The sequence below is a fragment of the Sturnus vulgaris genome, chromosome 14 (assembly GCF_052056855.1).
Source record: "Sturnus vulgaris isolate bStuVul1 chromosome 14, bStuVul1.hap1, whole genome shotgun sequence".
Taxonomy (NCBI): domain Eukaryota; kingdom Metazoa; phylum Chordata; class Aves; order Passeriformes; family Sturnidae; genus Sturnus; species Sturnus vulgaris.
In genome coordinates this window covers 2648439-2665043 of record NC_142256.1, presented here as the reverse complement: position 1 = coordinate 2665043, position 16605 = coordinate 2648439, and the positions used below count along the sequence as shown (strand labels likewise).

The 16605-nt window shown below is 41.3% G+C and overlaps 1 protein-coding gene across 1 annotated transcript in view; it reads right to left on the bottom strand.

The window, feature by feature from the left end:
• ABCB7 (ATP binding cassette subfamily B member 7) overlaps window positions 1–15183 on the bottom strand; it is a 34902-nt gene extending 19719 nt beyond the window's left edge. The window contains exons 1-4 of the mRNA XM_014877167.2: window positions 14984–15183; window positions 9125–9202; window positions 7534–7620; window positions 2769–2888 (exon numbers count right to left, since the gene is read on the bottom strand). Of these exons, the coding sequence (XP_014732653.2) occupies window positions 2769–2888; window positions 7534–7620; window positions 9125–9202; window positions 14984–15157 (459 nt within the window). The 5' untranslated portion in view covers window positions 15158–15183. The remainder of the gene's footprint in view (window positions 1–2768; window positions 2889–7533; window positions 7621–9124; window positions 9203–14983) is intronic.
• Window positions 15184–16605: the final 1422 nt, after the last annotated feature.

Sequence of the window (16605 nt, the reverse complement as noted above, 5' to 3'; positions counted from 1 at the left end):
TCCTCTGTGATTCCTTGGAGTTTTCAGAATAAAACTGAAGCCACCTTACAGCCTCTGTATTTTAACTGGAAACCCACAATAAATTCAGAGGTATAAAACCTGAAAACCCTTTGTCCAGCTCAGAAGGAATTGGCCAGAAGGCTTACAGAAGTGTTTCTTTTGGGAGAAGGTGACTTGTAGCAGCCATCACGACCACACAGTTCTCTATGCAAACCCCCTCAGACTGAGGGGCCTTTACACAAAATCCACAATGAGGATGCAAATCTTTCAGACACAGAATTCACTTTATTCCATAGTGAACAAAGAAACCAGGCCAGGAGCACAGTGAGGAGAAAAACATGCTGGTGTTCCTGTGCTGACACAATTATATAGCAGAAAAACTTTAACAAACAGCTTGTGTGGTCTATGGAGTGCATTGTAATTAACCTCACAAGCAACCAGAACAAAGGGCTCCCAAATGGGATAATGAGGAAACCACACACAATTACACATGGTCCAGGAAAGATACAGGTAAACTACTTTGTACTGCATTTTCTCCAGGACAAAGTGACCTTTTGTGTGCTCTGGAAGGGCAGCAGATGTTCAGGGCTCAAAGATGTGACAGACTCACTACAGCTCTGGAATAAATTATTGCACATCACTTGTGTCACACTGACACACACACTTAGCATGTGTAAGGTATGAAGCAATTCAAGAAAAGCACAGCTCTTAAGATGAGGGGTAACTCCTTAATTTTCAGTTATCCAACACAGCTTTGTAATGACAGAACAAAGCAAAGGACAGCTAGAAGACATCCATGAAATTTTTCACCCCTGCCAGTTGTAATATATATTTTCCATAGGGAGCTTGCTGTGTGTTTTCCCAATGAAATCCTTGTTTGCCCAAACAAACATTCTCACAAAACACTTCTGCTTTAACAAGCATCTCCTAAAACCTGGGCAAAGCTCAACAGGTTTTCTGCTTTTCTTCTCAGAGTCTGCTCTGGACATCAGGGCTTCTGGGCTGCCTTGTACAAATGTAAAGTGGGAAACTTAACAGAACATGCAAAAGATCCAAACACCCAGTTACTTCCCCAAAGAGCAATTCAATGATTTTCTGATGGGGGAAACATCTCTCTCTCCCAGTAGAAATAATTTTACACGAAATACAGAGCTATTGGCAAGAGTCAAGGTATCCTGGTCATCAACTTCGTTTTCTTAACACCCCAGAAAGGTGAAATATTAACAAGACTTCTTAAAAGCAAGGTATAGTGCTGCCACATGCAGGATCAGAGGCTGTTTTCACATTCTCCACCTTATCCAAGTAACACTACAAATTAGGGAATAGGGAAATGGGGAGAAGAAGAGAAAACAATACTTCAAACATTTAAAAACTGCCCTCAGATTATTATGAACATTACTAATAAGAGTCTTTTAAAAGGAAGTAAGTTAGAATCATTCTCATATCCACCTGGTAGATCTACATCACAAAACCTCAAGACATCTGCATTTAGAGCAGAGTTTCCCCCAGAGTTTTAAAATGCAGTGGAAAGCATTGCTGTGTGTTTTGCCCAAGCACACAAAAAGGGGGGAAGCTCACTTGCACAGTCCAGCCACATTCTGCATGTCATCACCTGCATTATCAGCAACATCCTGAACTGCAGCACAACCCAAATATCTGCTGGAGACAGTGCCCACAAGTACCTGAGAGATAAAAACCTCTTGAGAAAGCACTGTAGACCAGCAATTCCTCTTCAGCTCACAGAAATGAGCACATTTCTCTCCCAAGCACTCCTCTTTTAACACCTACAGAGCTGAAATTTGTCTCTTCTCTCTTTTCATAACATGGCAATGGTGCTGAGTGCTAATATTAGCTTTATGTTGGTTAAAATTGCTGTACTTAAAAGCAACCCAGCTGAGCTGTATGTCTCAATGGAATTCACAAAACTTCCTCCCAGTATTTTGCAATCACATACTTCTTTTTTTTTTAAAACAAAAGGAAGTTAACATTTGCTCCTCTCAACTAACTCAACAAGGTTTGCAGAGAATTTGAATTATATCCCCTTTTAATCTGCAGAACACTTTTCCATGCAAAATTCTTTGAAAGAATAAACACTAATGTTGTTGCAGGTAAGAATATGGAAGATCCTTTCACATAATGCAATAAAAGTAAGAGCAATCCTCTATTTCATAATCAAAGACTAGGTGAAAAATCATTTGAATGAAAGCAAAAAATTAATTTTGTTAAATACAAAAGGTTACACAGCTTCTCTCATATTAGGACACCAGAGCAGTCTCTAAAACAATTAATTCCTCTGTTATCTCATAGAGAAATATCAACAGACTGGAGCTCAAATCCCCTTCCCACAGCATAGCAAGACCTATGAATAGGCACCACCACATTGATCAAGTTCAGGGTTGAGAATGGGCACAGAGCCCTGAAGAAATCCTGTCTGAGAGCACCACACAGGAAGAGAAGAACAGCCTTTAACTCCCATTTCCTGTAATTTCTGAGGAAAATAATTACCAGCAATGGAAAATTCTGGGCTAAACTAATGAGATCAAGGAAAATAAAAATTCTGGTTGTCATCATCACATCCCTAACCACGCATATGAGTATTACCTGCAGATACACTCTGTTCCAAAATCCAAGCTATTACCTCTCATATATGCTGCTGTGAAAAACCCAGACATCTTAAGAGTGTAAAAGCCCTTAAACACTAGAAATGAAAATTATTCCTTGTAGAGATGAACAACAACTGGGAGAGTCCAAGAAGTGTCTGTTCTTACCTTGGCACTTGCCAGAAATCCCAGGGAAAGGGCGACCCTGGCCCTCAGGTCTGGCCTGTCCTTGGGCCACACGTAGGACAGCATTGCCCGGATGATCTTCTTGGCATCGATCTCCTTCAGCTGGGGGAATAACAGACAAAGGCACTGGGTCACTGAGGCCTAAAGAACTAAAAATAAGAATGGATTTTATGCATTTGGATCACTTCTGTATTTTATTTGAGAGGAAAGAGACACCATAGGACTGCCTATGAACATTTTGAGCTGGAAGTTTTTAGGTTTATATCCATGACAAGCCATTAAAATGTTCCATGTTCTCCAGAGTGCAAGCCTGCAACTCAAACAGAGAAAGCCACAATTCCCCATCTAGAAATATTTCACAGAACAAACAAACTGACCCTTCCTTTTTATCCCCTCAAGATTAAAATTCAAGGACTTGCTATTTCTTTTTTGGAAGATGTTTTAAACTAGCTCAGAAACAACAGGAGAGAAATGCAAAAAATATTAACAAATTAACCAAATAACTATGGCAAGAAGGAAACCTGAAAGGTCCACAATAAAGTAGTTTGGATAATATTCCCTGACACTGGATAATCAGACTTCACAAGGCAGAAGATGCACATGATCATGTGCTGGCTTAACTAATTCTATCAATTTTAACTGAATTCTTAAAATAGCTTCTCCCCCAAATCTCAGATTTTGCTCTAAGTAAGAGCACAATCCATTTAACAAAACAGCTTGAAAAACATGACTTTTTCTGTTTGCTTTTAAGTTTTGCTTTGGGATTATTTTTCTATTGTTGGGTTTGGCTGCTGTAATTTTTTACAGCAATGTAGGTTATTTTACAGATGGACATATGTCTATCACTGACACTTCTGATTATCCCACTGAACTCTCAGGCTAAATTATCTGCAGCCTAAACCACATTTCCTAATTGAGAACAAGAGAATGTGCAGCAACACAGAGCACAAGTATCAACAACTCATTTTTCTGTGCTGGCTACACTGGGGTTAACTTGAAAGACACGAGGGTTATCTAAGACAGAAAGGAGGGCAGCAAGGGCAGCTAATCTCTCCATTTCAGGCAATATTTTGTACTGGGGAGGAGGGAGGGAAACAAAAAGTTACTGCACACCTTTCAAAGATGACTCTCATGACAGAAGTCAGTAGCAAGGGGGAGTATTATAATAAATCTTACTGTTTGAGGATAAACCAAATTAGAAAAGAAATTCTCTGTTAAGGTCTGGGGTGAATAAGCAAGAAAGGAGAGGTCTGTTAAAAGGTAAAATTGCTGAGGACACCAGGGAAGCCAATCCTATAAAGGTAAGCTTTGAAAATCACCAGGAAATTAATCTCAGTTTTTCTAGTCACAGCTTCAAGCAAAACCAAGGCATTTTGTCACTAACTGCAAATGTATTGGAACATTACACAGGATAAGCACATTTCAAACTACTTTTAAAAAATGGATATATGGAAGATTTGTCAGTGGAGAGAAGATGCAAAAGTGCCTCTGTTGTGTCCTACCCACTTAAAAAATGGAGATATCTGCTGCAGCATATACATGAATCTTTTCATTTGAGCCAAGGATATGCATAAAAAGCAGTTCAAACATGTGGAAAATATCTTTGATCACCACTTACAGGTTAAAAGGAAGTTAAAAAAAACCGGGTACCACATTGACACAAAAGATACAAAAGTGCAATCGAGCAGTTCTAATTATATGTTGCTATTGGCTAGGCAGACTTTGCACAGAAAATCTATTAAAAGGAACAAAATACATTGGCTGCAAACAAGGAATCCATTTCCTTTTTTCATGGCTCTGAACGGTGACAGAAGTAAATCCATTTAGAAAAAAGTCAGGAGGCAGCCATTCATTTGCCAAAGGCCTTGCAAAGGAACAAGAAGAAATATCAAAGGATGCAAAATGCACACATATTACATCAAAGTTTAGCATGAAATAAATGTTACTGTTGTACAGAAACATGAGTTAAAAATTGTTTAAATATGCAAGTGGCAACATTAAGAATTAAAATGAGCAATCTGTTCAATGGACTCAGGCCCTTTTTTGATTCTCTGAGGTACATAAAAAGGTTAAGAGATGAATTTATTTTACCTCCTTTTAAATGGCAGTAATATTTTACATTTTCTTTCAAGGTCTATTTCTACAGAAATGCAAGGAATGGAAGGAAAATATTATAAATCTAATACAGCAGGGAGCAAAGAAGGAAAGCCTTTTTCTCTTTTTGAATGCAGCATGTTTTTCAAACACACTATGCAAACAAATGACCATTGACCAACTTCCTGTCCCTTCCACCCATCCCATCCAGGTTCTGGACCTTTTAAAACACCTAAAGAGGGGGGAAAAAAGAAAGCCATAATTCCCTCTTCACAATCTCCATGGTTATTGAGCACTGCAAGGCATTCACTGGGCTGACCCTGTCACTTGGTGGATAAAGCCAGTGCCAGGATGATGAGCTGTCAGAAGTGGGATGCAAGAAAGTGGTAGTTTGACTTGAATTTCTGCTGTCACTGCTGATGAAGAGAGAAAGACACAATTCTGGCTCCCTGTGTGCTCCCTCAGGGAGCTCTATCATCCCTTTTATTGTACCAGCACAAGGTTTTTCCTCCTGCATGGGATTATTCTCCCAATCACCACCAAAAAACCCCCAAAGCTGGCAAAGACCAGTTCTGATCTCAGTACTCAGCACAGCAGCCACTGCTGTAAGTAAAAGTTATTTTGGAATTTTCAAAGTGTAAGTTTCTCTAGTAGTTCCATGTGAGATGAAGGTAATGTGCCCTTCAGTCTGTGCTCATCCTTGGGATTCAGTTCTGTACCTGCAGAAGCTGCTATAAAAAGGGCAATTTAAAATGTCACTCCCAAAGTCAGAATGAACAGCCTGGTTTGTCAGAAAAAATCTGGAAGAGAGAAAGGTGTAATAGAGCTGACAGGTATCTCACATGCAGTTCTCCTAAAAGTCTAATCCTAGGGGGAAAAGTGTGATAAATGGGGTGCCAGTATTTTTACACACTGACTACAAGTGCATGTATACGTGAGATACAGGAACTACACCTGCAGCAGCAGAATATTTCCTTCCCTTCAGTTTTGCTGAGAAATTCCTGGCAAACCCAATGTTCCCCTGTTTTTTTCCACTCTTCACACATTTCACCTCTTCCTCAGCTGGTCCTTGCTGCTTTCTCCTGGACAGCAGGAATTTGTTTAGTTAGACAACAGTCTGAACTGATCATGTTCTCTATTAACCACTTTACAGCTGCATTGGAATAAAGAAGTTAAGAGATTTATTTATACAAGAATAGCTGTAAGCAGTGCCTGAAGGGAGAATGCCAATAGAATTTTACACTGCCAGCAAATTAAAATTTTGGATAACATAACTGCTAGTGAGTTTTAGCATTAAGGAACATCCAACATCCCTTAAGGCTACTTGTGTTGTGGTAAACAGACCCTTCCATTTCCTTTCTGACCAGAGAAAACCCTGGAATTTGAATATGTGAAACAGAGAAGGAGAATCAGTTAGGTTTGAAGTCTGCTTTGCCCAGGAAATCTCTGAGGTTATATTTATTGCAAGGTGGGTCTCAAAATGAGTCTGAAGTTAACATGACATGCAGAGCCACTGGTGCCACTGACTGGAGATGGCCAATTATTTTGTTTCCTCCTGTGCCTCATGCAGAAAAGATCACAGATGTTTTACTAAAACAAGCTACACCTCAGGATATGAAATTCCCTCATATTATAAAACATACACCTCTCCTGACTTCTGCCTGCAGCACAAACAGGTCTGGATTCAATGAAGGGACAACTCTCAGATGAAAACTTGAAAGCAAATCCTAAATTGAATTCTTCCATTTCTTTACAACTGAGGCTGTAGGAGAGACAACCTCAGAAGAGTTAAACCAGCCCTGAAAGACCTGGATTCTGAAACTCAAAATTCAGTTTGTCATCAATGTGGTCTTCACTAATTTTAGGGAAGATTCCACCCAAGTTTAAACAAGTTATAACCATTCATACAGAATGACTCTGCAAATACACAAAGCATCAGAAGTAAGTGTGCCCAGGAAATGAGAAGATGAGAATTCTGTAAACCCAAGAGCTTTGATTTGGCAATTTTAATCACACAGTTGATCCTGTCCTGTTTTAACCAAAAGTTTGCCTCATCTTCTGATTGTAATCATTTGGTCTAATAAAAGATCCTGCTTCTCCTTATATACCATCATCATTACTTTAATGTGCTTCCTGAATAGAAATGCAGTCTATTATAAAATGTATCAGATGTATTACCATCAATTCCAAGTAAAAATACACACAGTTTAATTGCTTCTCTCCCCTTCCATTTCAAGTGTGATTTTACCAACTGATGCAATAACCCATGAGCTGATTTCTACCATCCTGTCTGCCAAGTCACAGGGAAATATCAGTCACAAACAAGATCAACAAACCAGTGAATGACAAGAAAATATATTTTCCATCAAAATCATCTATTCCAGGCCAATTTCAAGGGAGTGTATAACAGTAAAATGGTATTTTTAAAAAATAAATAAAGCCCTTCAACACCATTATCACAAATATCTGGAGATTTAAGAGCCAGCAAGTCTACATTGACAATTTAACAGTATCTACTACAATATTTATGTATCTACCAAGAGAATTTTGGACAAATTGTTGCTTGAGGTCTCCAGTTTTTAGATTAGTTTTTTTTGGGGGAAGCTGATAACATTTTTTATTTAAAAAACAATAATAATTGAGCAAGTTTTACCCCTTCCTTTGGATCTGTGTGAAGCCCTCCACCAGCATGGCCATGCCAACACATCCTCTTCTCTATCAGTTGCCACCTGGGCAGGATCTGTGTGAAAATGAAAAGTCAGTTTGCAAGAACCTCAGGAAACAGGCACATAAAAGCCAGCAGAAAGAAGAACTATTGGCCTGTTTTGCCTCCCTCATCATCAAACAGGTGAAACTTGTTTTAATAAAAGATCTCACCTCCCTCTAAAAACCTTGCCTTGTTTAAGAAAACAATAAAAAAGGGATCTAATAATCCCAGCAGCAAAGAGCATGCTCCAAGCAGCCAGGAGGGCAAGATAACAGATCCTTAAATATTGAAAATGAACTGAAGAACAGAGAAAAATCCTTGAGGTTTTGGAGGATAGCCATACTTGGGTACATTAATATGTAAAATGGAACACATTTCAGCAATAATACTCTGTCCATTTATGCAAGAGTAACTTTACTTGAGGGCAAAATAAATATAAATATAAATCTGCTCCACACTTTTCTTTGCTACCAGGATGGGAATGGGCACAAGTTATCCCATTCCAGAGGCCCTGCTCCAATCCATGTACAGGGGCAATCTGGAAAAGAACCTGCTTGTTAAAAAACAAATGCTCACTTCTCTTAGCATGTAGCCAAGATTCCCTGGAGAAAATGACTGAATTTATTTTTGCATGTAGATGTACTAAAAAATTACAACTCACTACCACCAGGCATTTTTCCAAGTTCAAAGTGCCTGCCACAAACAATGGACCTTTTAAAGCTTTTCAGAAAAGAATCTGCTTTTTGTTTAAAAGATTTGTTACATGTTGACAATTTCCAGGTTCAACTTATGCAAAAGCTTCTTAGCAATCTTATTTTATGTATGTTGGTTGATAGCAGACCCCAGGGTTTCCCAAATCAAAATGTCACTTCTCACATTTAAAAGAAAAACATTATAAAAAAAAACAATCTAAGCAGATTTCATGCTTTGAAGTCACAATGACCCTCAAAAGATTTCAGCTACTTAAGTCAGTTATGAGTGGTTATTATTTTATAATTAAAAACAAAAAAGAAAAGCAAGAGAAATACATTTCTCAGCTTCATTCAAACAAGTGTGTTACTCAGAAATGTGTCATAATTCTCCCATGAACAGGAAAAATTGCATCTTCCCTGTGTTTGCAGTGGTTTTCAGGCAAGCAAACCTCACAGAGTAAGAGCCTGACACCCTGGCACTCAATGATGAGAAGATTCTACAACTTAAGCAGAATTTTGAAGGAATAAAGCCCTACACATTGAAGGAAAATGCAGATTGTCCTACCTGGCTGTTCCTTACCTGGCTCTTTTCTGTGCTTAATAAATAAATCTAAATATCACCACACAAAACCTACACTTTTAAGAGCTCTTTTTTGAAGTTATTGTGTTATCATTCATTTGCAGAGACTCAAAGATTTCCAGGGGCAGAAATGTAAGTTTAACTTCAAAACTGTAAAGAGTGAAATTTAAAAAAATAAAAGCAACAGCAGTCTGAACTGAAAGATGCTCCAAGGGCTTAAATTTCTCATCATCTGCAGGTAAGAAGAAGAACAATTTATACTCACCTCTGAGTGCTCCAATAATGGCCTTGAATAATTCCCTCCTAGACTGTGCCATAATCTTTGCCTGCATATTGGTGGAATCTACAGAATAAAACAGGATGGGGAAAAAAAAAAAAAGAGAAATGAAAACAGAGTCATGCAGAACATGCACTTCACATTCAGAGAATATTCATCTAGTTTATGTAAACAAGCAGAACATGAAAAGAAGGCAGATGGCTTTGTTTTTTAACAACTGACCACAGAAAAAGAAAATTGGTGGGGAGCAGCTGTAAAATAAATTACATTCACACATCAGAAATGCTCAGTGACAATGAACTGAATTTCCCTTCCCTGAATCCCCACTCTCATCAGACTTTGTTTCTTCTGTACAACAAAAGCTCAGTTTTCCCTTTCCTCTCATTTTAATTTTCTCCCAGGTTGTCTTCTGAATTCTTTCAAATAGTCTTTTGTCCTGTTTTTCATTAAGAAATGTTATTTTTATGCTTATAGGTTCTGCCATTCCCCATTCCTGATAGCTCAGCTCATGCCATGCTTGTCTCCAGAAGGCAAATCAAAGCCACAGCTTTTCCCTGGCAAGCCCTGGGACTGTGAGAAAGAGGAGCAGGGCTGGCAACAAGTTGGAAGTTATCAGGACACAATGTATGCAATATTCACAGATCCAACAATGCACCCTAACCTGCACTACACACTGTACCACACTCTACATGTGACCTTGCAAAATAATCCATATTTTTATGTTTTAAAGGACCATTTCCTTTCCTCAGAGGGACTGGCTGGCAGGGCTTCCCCATGGCAAAGCCCAGGGACCTCTCCTGGTCAGCACTGATGGTACCACATCAGCTCTGACACCCAATATTCAATGTTTCACTGCTCTGTTACAGTATTAATCAAATACCTCACTCCATAGAAAAAACACAACAGAGCAGAAGAGCCAAAGAGCTTCTCACCAGCTACAAGCAGGAAAAAAAAACAAACAACAAAACAAAACCAAAACAAACAAAAAAATAACAAAAATACAAACAAACAAAAACTAAACAAAAAAAAAACCAAAACACACCTTTATCATAAAAAAGGATAATTTTAACTTTGACAAACAGCAGCAGCATTATATATTTTATACCTTGCCTTAAACATCCTTCTTTTCCTAAGACACATATCTCAAGTAATAATTTCAGGAGTAATTTCAAAGAATATTAAAACCATTTCTCCACAAGCCATCACATGGCCCTGCTATTCCAACCATTTCTATTATATGACATTATACAGAGAGAAAGAGTAAACATCATAATTATTTATTTTGTATTTAGTAGAGCAAACTGGCCTGGCTGAACCACCCTGATACTTGCAAGAGCTGGGTTAAACAAAGGAGTTGCATTTCTAAAGCACTTTCTTGTAGATGCACTCATGACTCCAAGCTTTGTGTCAGCACAGATGATGCCACCTAAAGAAAGACACTTTCCAGGAATGGTGGCAGTGTCATAAACAGAAAATATAATGGAAAAATTATGATGCCTCAGCAGTATTGGAAAGTAGCTAATTACTGTTTTCTAGAGTGTACCCACAGCACATCATAGAAATGTTTTACTAAAAATCCACCTCTTCTGACCTCAAAGTTCTCAGAGTTCACTTCTGACTGAAATATGAAGCAAACAACATCACAGAAACAACTTCTACTGAAACACCAGCAGATTTGGTCTCAATTACTGCATTACATATAGTCTGATTTCTTGCCTGGAGCTATGAACTGTCATGGGTTAAGATAGTAAAAACATTAAAGGTTTTGCACAAGATACACAGAAAAACTTGTTCTTATTTTCAGTCTTGAGCCTGAAAGACTGGAGGTTTCAATCCTCTCTCAAGCTCCTGTTAAAAACAAATCTGAGCAAAGAAACAAAGAGTTAAACAAGGTGAACAATTTCCTTCACTGGCAATGCCTCTGACATCACAGTTCTGAGAGCAAAACTGCCCAAATGAGAGGGGCTGGAGCTTTCCCTGCCACTCCACACACCCTGCAGGAGACTCAGGACTCACTTTCCCTCACCAGGGCTCCCAGAGCTTTAAGACTACAAAGAAAAGCCATCCTTGAATCTAATCACAACACAGAAAAGAAGCAGGATATTGTTTTAAAGAACCAGAAGCAAGTCCTGCTTTTTTCAGAATTTAAGAAATAATGAAGGGAACTCGAATTCTGGCATTTCCTAACTCCTGAATGTCTAACTCTGCACCATTAAGTTCTTCCAATGTATTTTTGGATATGATTCTATAAACTCTAAAGGATGAAACAGATGTCTAGTACTGATTGCACATAGAAGTCATGTTGTTAAAGTGTCATGACTGTGGGTAGTAGTTTAAATACTACAAATGCAAACAAATAACAGGGATTAAACATTTGTGCAAGGTCAAACCCACACTTAGAAGCTTCTCTCTGGAACATGATACCTTGTGTTCCAGACAAGCTGCACTCATCCCATGGAGATTTTTTTTAAACTAACTGTAAGAGAAAAGATAACTGAAGGTGGGATTCAAGTCCCACAGCTAATCCTGCTGACTTTACAAGGCAAGGAAAATGATGAATAGGAAAGAGTGGAGGAAAATGAGAAAAAAAGATGAAAATATTCTGGTATAAAGATAGGCTAAGCTGTCACTAGTATGAACAATATAACTGGAGCTACATTTAACAGTGGCCAACGTGCAATTGCTCTGGACACTTGGATGGATGGGTACAGAGCAAAGGAAAGGACCTTAAAGCTCATCCAGTGTCACCCTCTGCCATGGGCAGGGACACCTTCCATGACTCCAGGCTGCTCCAAGCCCATCCAAGCTGGCCTTGGACATTTCCAGGGATGAAGCATCCTTCCTCACAGCAGTTTTAGATGTCCATTTTTATAGGCAGACACATGGGATTGCTGCTCTGCTCAGCAGCAACACCTCCTCTCTAAAGGGATTTTGAAAATTCAGGGAATTTCAAGTAGCCCCTTACAAAGCAGGTATTTGCCAGTGAGGGTTGCTGACTGCCAGAGACTGTCCAGCTGCACCTTCAGAGTGCAGAAAAGAGAATTCAGCAATGCACACAAACACATGAAATATCTGGACAATAAACATCAGAGCCATTTTACAGAACAGACCAAGCTTCAGGTGAAAACAAATAAATAAAAAACCGAGGTAAAATATAAATAAATGTAACAAAAATGCAACCCCTTCCAGAGCAAGGGATATTATTAAGTTATGCAGAAGAACAAGCTCTTTATCACTGGCAGCTGGAAGGGCAAGATAATGGAAGGGAAAAGTCTCTATTTTGTACTGTTACAGTTACAATAATTTACACAGCCCTGCTTTCTACAACTGCCAAAGTTCTCCCTGAAAGAAACTCCTCAGTGTAGTTCTTTGCTTATAAAGATTCCTATAAAAAGAATCATTCTTAGTTAAGGGCTGCTTGACCCTTCCAGTCAAAACCTATTTTCTTTTCATTTAGCTAATTTAACTCACTTTTAGATTTATTTAATTTCCATATTTACACTGAATAGAATTTGTCACTGCTTTTATTTTGGATACAGGTAAACTTCTTTAAAAAACCCAACAAACAAAAAAACCAAAAAACAAACCCACAAGTTTCCTAGGAAAAAAACCCAACAGCAATTGTTCAGTTACTCATGAAAGTTTCTCAAGCCAACATGCCAGCTCTCCACTCAGCAGAAATCCTAAATGCCAAACACAAGTTCTGACATGATGAACCCCTGCCTGCTCCAACCACAGGAGGGTGAACTGAAGGAGCTTTGGTTATGGAAATACAAACTGATCTCAATATCAAAAAAAAAAAAAAAAAGATGCCTGATCCCAGTTCCACAGTATTTATGAAACCTGTTTTTCCCCTCCATAAATTTAGCTTTTTTCCTCTCCAAGACACAAATGTTACATTTCTTAGTATTCAGAAAAGCAAGACTCTAATCCAAACTACAGAAAAATATAAGTGTGAGGGGGGAAAAAAAGATTTGGATCTGTAATGCAACAGCACCCAAACAACTCTACTGTATTTGACTCTCATGGTGCCAAGTGCCATGGAAAATACATGTATTGTAATACAATTAGGCTTACAATTAATTGTCAGATTAAAAGAAATTACTATGAAGACAGGAAAGCAAGTACCACATGAATGCAAAGCAGAGTAGAAGGATGAGAGCCAAGTCTTTGAAATTAACTTGTTCAAAAAGAATGGTGACAACTTTGCTCTTACAGTCATTTTACCAGAGCTTCTTCCTTCCTTTAATCCCATTTTTCCTCGGGAGTTAAGCTATGGCTGTACTGTTCACCAGCCTGAGCTGTACCAGATACAACTCCTGACTGACCCAGTTCTGCTGCCACGAACCTCTGCTGTTCGTGTAATTACATCAATTAAAGCAGAACTGTGGGGTTTTACCCCAGCAGCGAGGAGCTCTGGTGTAACTGTGCCACAGCAGCTGTGACCCTCTGTAAAGTCCCTACTGCCAGGACAACACATCTTCCTCTGGCAGCAAATTCAATTAAATGTTTGAAAAACCATGTCCCAAAATTTTGAAGGGCATTATAACTAAAAAGTCCAGAACACTTAAGTTTGAGCCTCCTGTCAGAGTTTTTGTTTAATAAAATAAATTCTCATGCACATCATGAATTCTAATTTTCAGCCAAATAGCACTTGATGTAATAGTGAAAATTCATTACCAGACCACTAAGAAATGCATTCATTGACCACTTTCTAACACAAAAATGCCTGGAAACTAAAAAACCAAAGAGATGAACAGATATAGATGTCCTACAGATGTAGTATTAGTTTTCTAGTTCAGTAAATCTAGCGCAAATCCACATTTAGTGACACGTGGCAATTAAAACTGATCAGCAGGGACTGGCATTTCTCACAGGAAAATAAAGTAATTCAAAAGGAAAGCAGGAATATAATTAACACTTCTATTCATCACCATGATAACATTACTGTTTGTTCCCCAACAGCTGAAACACATCTCCAGGAACAACAGACAATACTGAGTATTCAGGTATATTTTAATGTATGCAAATACATGGGTAAAATATTTGATCTGCATCGACTTCAGCTCTCAGTTTCAAAATTAAAACCTCCGAAATTTACCCTTTCAGTCCTGCTCATCTCATCTAGTAATATAAAGTTGACTGCAGTCTGTGACATAATTCTGCCTGTCAGGAAAAACTAATCAAGGCGGGTGACAAAGAAAAGTTACTCATGAACAGCAGTAATCTGAGGGGATAAAAAAGTTTATTACCAAACAGAATTACAAACTGAGAGTTTATGAAAGTTCATTCCCTCAGTCTTTGGGATACACTTCCTTAAGCCACTTTGAAAAATGTGAGTAACTGAAAGCTGGGCTTAGTCTGAGATAAAGTACTCAATACTTTACTTATAATAAAAAATAATTCACTAGGACACATTACAGCCTTCCAGAGCTGACAGAAAGCATTCCAATTCCAACTCCCTGTCCGCACATAGCGGCAGAATTACCTGTCAGCACAAGTTATTCGCTATGCACGTATTCAGCATCCGTTTAAATACGCGGTTTTAACGCTTGACCCCACGACACCGCCGGTCCCTGCTCACAAGTGTCCCCGCGGGTCCCGGCCTCCGAGAGCCCCCGGTGCCCCCCGCGTCCCCCGGGGCGGCGGGAGCCGATACCGGCAAGGCAAGGACGAACCGGGCGGTGCTCGCAGAGCGGGCGGAACAGCGCTCTGGGCACCGGAGCCTTCTCAGTCCCTCCTCGCCCACCCCTCAGCCCCCGGCGCCCTCTCAGCCCCTCCTCGTCCACCCCTCAGCCCCCGGCGCCACCTCAACCCCTCACCGCCCGCCCCGGCGCCCCCACACACCTGTACGCCCCCTGGGGCGGCTCGGGCGCGTCGCCGCCCGCTCCCCAATGTCCCCCCGGAGAAGCAAGCGACGGCGGCGGCGGGCGGCGGGCGCAGCAGGGCCAGGGCGAGCAGCAGCCGCCGCTTGCGGGAGGCTGCGGCCGCCAGGCCCCGCGGTGCCCCCAGCACCGCCATCTTGCGAGGGCCGGGGCGCAGGGGATTGTGGGACGGCGGCGGACCCGCGCGCGGGGCGGGGCGGGGCGGGGAGGGTCTGGCCGCCCTGAGGGGAAGGTGGCGCGCGGAGCTGTGGTGGGGCTGGGTTCGGCTGCCCCCAGAGCCACCATGGAGGAACCCCGAGAAAGGCTGCCCTCAGACCCATCGTAGCGGACAGAGGGGGGCTGCTCTGGGCCTCCCCCTTGCGTTCTGTGAGAGGGGCTGCCCTCCGCCATGGTGCCCCGAGATGGGCAGCTTTGAGCACCACCATAGCACTCTGACAGGGGCTGTCCTCAGATGCACCATGGCACCCGGAGAGGGGCAGCCCTCAGCCCCACCATGGCACCCAGAGAGGGGCAGCCCTCAGCCCCACCATGGCACCCAGAGAGGGGCAGCCCTCAGCCCCACCATGGCACACAGAGAGGGGCAGCCCTCTGCCCCCTCATGGAGCCCAGAGATGAGCAGCCCTTAGCTCTGCTATGGTGTCTCAAGAGGGGCTGCCCTGAGTGCCATCGTGGCAACTCCCAAAGGAGCAGCCAAAGCCCCAGTGAGAGGGGCTGCCCTCAGTCCCATGACAAAGTCTGCTCTCAGTCTTGCCATGGCTCCCTGAGGGGGACAGGCACGTCCCTGCTGAGCTGGGAATTAACCAGGCCCTTGCAAGCTGGAATGAACCAGGCCATTCTGAGCCATGCCCCTCTCAGAAGGCTTTCTGTTCTGACTGTGCAGATAAAAGCCTTCTCTTAGAGGCACTGCACTGTTGGAATATGGGTGTCCTCAGCACAAACCACACAGCTGAAAGCATCGTTCATGTTGGACAGCAGCTGTCAGTACTTCATACAGGGTGCTCCTTCCAAGCTGCTGGTAGCACTCCCACACTTTGTCCTGATGTGCTGAACACTGACATCGCTGGAGACAGAAAGAGGTGCTCGAGCTGGCACACAGTCCCTCTGGATTTTGGGTCCCTCACAGAGCAGTTGCCCAGGCAGTTTCTTTGCCTGGGGCACAGATAAACCCTAGCCTGCAGCACCATGAGGGAGCATAGGCTGGAGGAGAAGATGTGGATGGCATGTGGGATGATATATCTCCACACAGACCTAATCCTGTATTCCACACCCTTCCCAGGGTTAAGTTCTGAGCTACCTCAGAGGCCTCCTCCAGCCCACACAGCTCAGCCGTAGTTCCTTTGAGCCAGAATAATGCAGCAATAGTACGGTTCCTAATTAAACACCCACTTAGGAAGACAGCTATGCCATGGATTACATTTCCAATGGCCTATATACTCCCATGTGATCGGCATGCAGAGCTGTCAGAAGGCTGTAACTCTGTGTGGCATTTCTAATCACACAAAGATTTCTTCAAAGCTACCAGAGCTTGACTGCTGATGCTCTTGCCTTGAGGGAGAGTTGTAAGCTCATTTGCAGGGGAGAAAG